Source organism: Humulus lupulus, chromosome 2 (genome assembly GCF_963169125.1).
Source record: "Humulus lupulus chromosome 2, drHumLupu1.1, whole genome shotgun sequence".
NCBI classification, from domain to species: domain Eukaryota; kingdom Viridiplantae; phylum Streptophyta; class Magnoliopsida; order Rosales; family Cannabaceae; genus Humulus; species Humulus lupulus.
The window spans coordinates 14,266,131-14,272,852 of NC_084794.1; the positions used below are offsets into that span (position 1 = coordinate 14,266,131).

Consider the following 6,722-nt stretch of genomic DNA (forward strand, 5'->3'; position numbering starts at 1 on the left):
ATATTTAGATTCGAATTGATTAATGATTTAACCCTTGATCTGAATAGTTCTACAAACTTAAAAGCATCGATTATAGCCTAATTTAGAAGGTTTTACTATTTCAATTTTATGAAATTGGAATTTTGAGTTTTGGTTGCTTATTAATTTTTTTGTTTGATTTTCTGCGAGATTGAATGTTGTTTTTTCTTTTTTGGATCGAGTGATTGGATTCGTGTTGATTAGTGTTGCTTTTCGTTCTGATTACGCCGACATTTATGGAGGTTTCTCATTGCTCGAACCTCTTTGTCATGGCTGAATCACGAGGAAGAATGTCGACCCCTGCGTAAGCGTGTTGATGAAGAAGTAGTATTTTATAAGAAAAAAAACTTTAATACTTTAAAAATATTTAAATTACGGTCTAGCAGTATAAAAGTTAGTATCGTCTATACCAGAAAAATTCCCAAAAAAAATATAGAAAATACAAAGAGAATAGTTAAGAGTCATTCTCCCTCCGAGCTTTTATTTGTATCCACACGTGCAGCAGGCGTGACGTGCCCTTCTAACACCCTTAACAAAGTAATAATAACCAAAACTATTCCCCAAAAAAAAACCAAAACTATGTATTTTATTAAAGTATTATTATTTTTAAAAATTAATATCCTCGGATGGCGGAGGCTTCCATCTATCCACGTCCACTCCCAAAAATCAGAAACACTCGCAGACCAAAAATTAAAATCTAAAATAATAATAATAATGATTAATTAATTAAATTCCGATAAAGTACTCTACAAACAAAAAAATCTTAAAGAGAAAATAGAGATTCCAAACCTCTAGTTTCTAGCCACGTATGCCATCCCAAAACCACATCCGCTTCAAATATTACTCCCCATTTACGCTTCTTCTTTCTTCAACCGCCACTTCTCTCCGTGCCACTTAGGCCCAGCCACCCTTCCTTATCTTTCTTCTTCTTCTTCGTCTTCAATCCTCACTGATTTTCCCTCAGTTATCTATGCTTTCAAAGGTACGTTTTTTCCTTCGAGTTTGTGATTTACTCTAATGGGTCAGTGCTTGTTTTCGATTAAATGTTAGTTTTTGTCTATTAACTCTTTTCGATTTTGGATATAGAGAATTCAACTTTTTACCTGATGGGCACCCTTAGTAGTTGTTCTTACTGTTATTAAAGCTTGATTTTGATTTCGAGTTCAGCTCATGTATGGGGATTTGTTTTTGTCTGCTTAATTGGGTTTGAATCTACTAATATTTGTAGTTCTTCAGTTAGAACTGCTTGAAATGGGTTTGATTTGTTTTCTATTGTTTGCTTTCTTTTGTTACCATTAATAATTGTAAATTTTCTTCTGTGATATTGTCAAAATTTACATTTTCCTTATTATTTTTCTTTATTTTATTCTATCACATGTTAGTTTAGTTTTATTAAGGACGTGCAATAAGGAAATGAATATATATTTTCTGAGGGGAGAGACATGTAGGTTCTAGAAGTTGTTTATAGCTTGGGCATATTGTATTTTTTTATTTAATTTTTAAACTTTGTGATTGGACTTATTTTATGGACTAGTTATTTCATGCTCGAGTACTGATTTTCCCCGGGTAGTGACAGTTTTGGATATTAATTACCTAATGATTTAAAGATTGGGATTACTTTTATGGAATATTGAGCTAGCTGAACTGAAATGTTGCTAACTGAGTGATTTTTTTTTATCTTCTCGTATTGTTTCGGACATTGAAATAAAACGCGCAATCTCTTACAGATTTTGGGTTTTTGATTGATGATAATTGTTATTTATATTATCTATGAATTGCTCAGTTTTCTATGTTCTATGTTTGGGGTAATTATTGTAATTAAATGCCTTTTGTGGTACTTACAGATGACAGCAGCATCATCAGCATGCCTTGTGGGAAGTAGTTTATCTACTCATGGTACTAAACCAGCTTTAAGCAAGGACTTCTATGGGAGGCATTTTCTCCCTTCTTCCAGCCTTCCGTCCCTGAGTCAAGTGACAAAAACAGTTTCCATAAAGGCTTCTATGGAGCAAAAGCAACATGAAGGTAGAAGAGGCTTTCTCAAGTTTTTGCTTGGAAATGCAGGAGTTGGTGTTCCTGCTTTGCTGGGAGCTGGGAGTGCCAAGGCCGATGATCAAGGGGTTTCTTCTTCCAGGATGTCTTATTCTAGATTTCTAGAGTACCTTGACAAGGATAGAGTGAAAAAAGTAGATTTATTTGAGAATGGAACCATAGCTATTGTGGAAGCTGTTTCACCTGAGTTGGGTAACCGAGTGCAGAGAGTTCGTGTGCAACTTCCCGGGCTGAGCCAGGAGCTTTTGCAGAAGTTTAGAGAGAAGAACATTGACTTTGCAGCACACAATGCCCAAGAAGACTCAGGTTCTTTGTTATTCAACTTGATTGGAAATTTGGCTTTCCCTCTAATTTTAATTGGGGGCTTGTTCCTACTCTCAAGGCGTTCATCTGGAGGCATGGGTGGACCGGGTGGACCTGGGTTTCCCTTGACTTTTGGTCAATCTAAGGCTAAATTCCAAATGGAGCCTAACACTGGGGTGACATTTGATGATGTTGCTGGGGTGGATGAAGCCAAGCAAGATTTTATGGAGGTGGTGGAGTTTTTGAAGAAACCTGAAAGGTTCACTGCAGTTGGGGCTCGCATTCCTAAAGGAGTTCTTCTTGTTGGCCCCCCTGGAACTGGAAAGACTCTGCTAGCTAAAGCAATTGCTGGTGAAGCTGGTGTTCCATTTTTCTCCATCTCGGGTTCTGAGTTTGTTGAAATGTTTGTTGGAGTTGGTGCTTCTCGAGTACGTGATCTTTTCAAAAAGGCCAAGGAGAATGCACCTTGCATTGTATTTGTTGATGAAATTGATGCTGTGGGAAGACAGAGAGGTACTGGAATTGGGGGAGGAAATGATGAAAGAGAACAGACCCTTAACCAGCTTTTAACAGAAATGGACGGTTTTGAAGGTAACACCGGCATCATTGTTATTGCTGCCACTAACAGAGCTGACATTCTTGACTCTGCTTTATTAAGGCCTGGGAGGTTTGATAGACAGGTAAGCATATTTTATGTATATTTACGTGCATATAACTCTAAATTCAACATCCAAATTGCTCACAGAGTTGATCTCGAATGCAGGTAAGTGTTGATGTTCCGGATGTACGAGGAAGAACAGAGATCTTAAAGGTTCATGCTAGTAACAAGAAGTTTGATGGTGATGTATCTCTTGAAGTTGTAGCCATGAGAACACCTGGTTTCAGTGGAGCTGACCTTGCAAACCTCCTCAATGAGGCTGCTATATTGGCCGGTCGGCGTGGGAAGACAGCAATTTCATCCAAAGAGATTGATGATTCGATTGATAGGATTGTCGCCGGAATGGAAGGCACAGTAATGACAGATGGGAAGAGCAAAAGTCTGGTGGCATACCATGAAGTTGGGCACGCCATATGTGGGTGAGTTTGATATTAATTCTTTTGTTTAGTTTATATGGAAGCTCTCTATATTATAATTCATATATGATAACTATTCACTTAAAGCTGTTACTATTATTAAATTTTTAACAATACATGGGCACACTCTTTTGTCAAAACATTGAATTCCAATTTAAGTCACCTAAGTTGGTGGCTTGATGGATCATTATATTTAATATAAGTTTAGTCCAGTAGAAACTGGGTTCTGATGGAATGTGTGTGGTGTTTGCATTGAGTCAAATTAAATTACCAGAGATGATGGCTTGATGGAGCATGATTTCAAATCTATTTAAGTTCAGTCTACTTGAAGAAACTGTGTTTCAATAGAATATAATTGGTTCTTCGTATGAGTGGATTCTAACCAAGTTCATTAATGTAGGACATTGACTCCAGGACATGATGCTGTTCAAAAAGTGACCCTAATTCCAAGAGGTCAGGCACGAGGTCTTACCTGGTTTATTCCTGCAGATGATCCTACTCTGATCTCCAGGCAGCAACTATTTGCTAGAATTGTTGGAGGACTTGGGGGCAGAGCTGCAGAGGAAATTATCTTCGGCGAGCCTGAGGTGACAACAGGTGCAGCTGGTGATCTGCAACAGATTACCGGTTTGGCCAAACAGGTACTAAATGTCCTAATATGTTATGTCCTTTTCGTTTAGCTGTCTTAAAGTAATGCAAATCTTATGCTTTTTCGTACTTTCTCTGGACATAGAAACGTAATCTTACTTGCATATAAGTGTCATCTCAGATTTATGTGTCAAAAAATGTGCAAGCTGAAGAATTTTATTGGCATGTTTTGCAGATGGTAGTAACATTTGGAATGTCTGAGATTGGGCCATGGTCATTAATGGACTCATCAGCTCAAAGCAATGATGTAATTATGAGAATGATGGCAAGGAACTCTATGTCTGAGAGGCTTGCTGAGGACATTGATAGTGCTGTCAAGAGATTATCAGATGAAGCATATGAGATCGCTTTGACCCACATCAGAAACAACCGTGAGGCCATGGACAAGATTGTGGAAGTCCTTATTGAGAAGGAAACAATGACCGGGGATGAATTTCGTGCCATCCTCTCTGAATTTGTAGAAATCCCAGTTGAAAATCGGGTTCCTCCTGCAGTACCGTCCCCTGTGACAGTGTAAACAACTCAAAAATATACTTTCGGTGAACACTTGAAATCATATATATCTTCAATTGGTTAAATGTATCATAGCTGTAATTTTGATCATATGTAAAGTACTCTAGATTGAAATGACAGAACTTCTCAGCTGCAGAGCCTTTTGTTTTCACTAGTCACTATGATTAGTTGCGGCCTTGATGAAAGATTAGTCTGTCTTTGTATGTAGTCTTACCTTTGGAGACATAGTAGTCATTTCCAGAATTGTTCCCAACTAAGAACGAGACTATTGAAGTTGGATTCCAATCTATGAAGAATAATTCTTATAGACAAAAGCTTCAAATGACTTGAGTAATATTGAAAGAAGAGTGGAAAAAGTGTTTTAAAAAAGGTAAGCCAAAAATCACAGTTCGTCAATCAAAATAGAAACCAAAAAAAGTAGACAACGAACGATTTTGCCTTCTTAAATAAAGATTGTCTATGAATGAAACCATAATGGCAATATGAGACTATGAGAAATGGGAAATGATATTATACTATCTAGTAAAATATTACATTGAACAAACAATATATATTTTATTTAGATGTCTTGGACCTTATAGAAAGTTGTATTTTAAATACTTTTGTTAAAGAATAAAAAATCTGTCCCTTTCTTGTTGGAAGGAGATGACAAAATTATATATATAGAGGACCACGATTCAGTCCCGCTCGGTACGGCAACGGAAGCAATTCCGTTTGAGAATCTCAGCCGTCCAATACAATTAAAATAATCCAATGGTTTTGGTGCTTCCATATTCTTTTAATCTTGACCCTTTATGTAATCTATGACTAGGGAGTGGCCTGCACAAAAGACTGTGCAACTGTCACTAATTTGACAGTTATAGACTAGGGAGTAGGGGTATGGCTTCAATTCTACATTGGTATTGCTGGAGAGAGAGAGAGTCGGTTACCATTTCCATTATCTCTCTTAACATTATATTATTTTCATGACCCTCTTCTCAGGAAGAAAATCCCTGCATTTTTTTTATTGTTTTGATTTCATCCTTTAATACTCCATCAATTGCTGTTGTAACTTTTAGTCGATTGTTCTTGCTGTTGTAGGGGCATTCAATATCCGGTGTAGAAACCTGAGAAGAACGGAGCATTAGAGCCTACTCAAGCACGAAATCCGAGTATAAAGTTTTGTATGATCTTGTTCATTGTTCTTTAGTGTGATTCACTCGCAGAGGCTTTTCGTTGAAAAGTTTTTGTTTTGTATTTTGTGGAGTATTTTCAAAAGTCGTTCTTTATGCGAGTAGAAAATGGGTTTATGGAAAATAATTTGATTTCTTGTATATGAGACTGAGGACACTCGTACAGATACTTTGAATTTTTGGAACAAAAAGGCAGTCTAGTTTAGTTTACTAAAAGCATAGCTAATAGTAGTATAATTGATACGAATGTGGAAGTTCATTTTTTATGTTGAATACTTTATGCAACTATATGGATGAAAACAAAAAATTAGTTCACATAAAATACTGTTATCAAATTTTGTATTTCCTTTCATAATTTTGGAATCAAAACCATACTTGTTTCTCTCCTATCACAACTGGTTTCTTGCGTCTAGGTTGATTGTGTAACAGGCACGGTGCGATTAGAGGTTCCGTCGTTGAACATACGATAGAGGAAGTGGAACTGAAATTAGCATTTGATGTTCTTGAGGCACGAAACTTGAGTTTGTAATTTGAGGAAATTAGTCTAACTTCAGGATTAATGTTGTTGCATGTGTTGTATCACCAAAACCATATTGGGATCTACATGCCAAACAGTAATCATTTTGTATTCATTCTGAAGATGATAATTTTAATTCTATTTTATAAGCAGCATACTATGTTTTTATGAGTAGATTTTGCATAAAGTGAAAATTGCAGTGACAATTACTTTGCAAAAATGTCCTTTTAATAAATCTTGTAATTAATGGTTAGCTCTGCAACATTAAATTAATATGCCTAATAATAATGTGTGATTAAACTTTTTGCATGTTTAGAGTTGTTGTACTGTATATTTAGTTCATGAGTCGAACTCCTAATTTTGGTATCATTCTAATTTTTGTGTATGGGCGTGATATTAAATAGTATATCTTGAGTTTTAAACAT

At 36.2% G+C, this 6,722-nt stretch overlaps 1 protein-coding gene across 1 annotated transcript; it reads left to right on the forward strand.

Moving 5' to 3' along the window:
- The first annotated feature begins 838 nt into the window (after positions 1–838).
- On the forward strand, positions 839–4,759 carry LOC133817345 (ATP-dependent zinc metalloprotease FTSH 2, chloroplastic). Its single transcript, XM_062249840.1, has 5 exons — positions 839–1,000; positions 1,863–3,053; positions 3,137–3,450; positions 3,848–4,088; positions 4,271–4,759. Exons 1-5 carry the CDS (start codon positions 989–991, stop codon positions 4,610–4,612), a joined length of 2,100 nt encoding a protein of 699 aa, XP_062105824.1. The 5' UTR covers positions 839–988; the 3' UTR covers positions 4,613–4,759.
- The last annotated feature ends 1,963 nt before the right edge of the window (positions 4,760–6,722 follow it).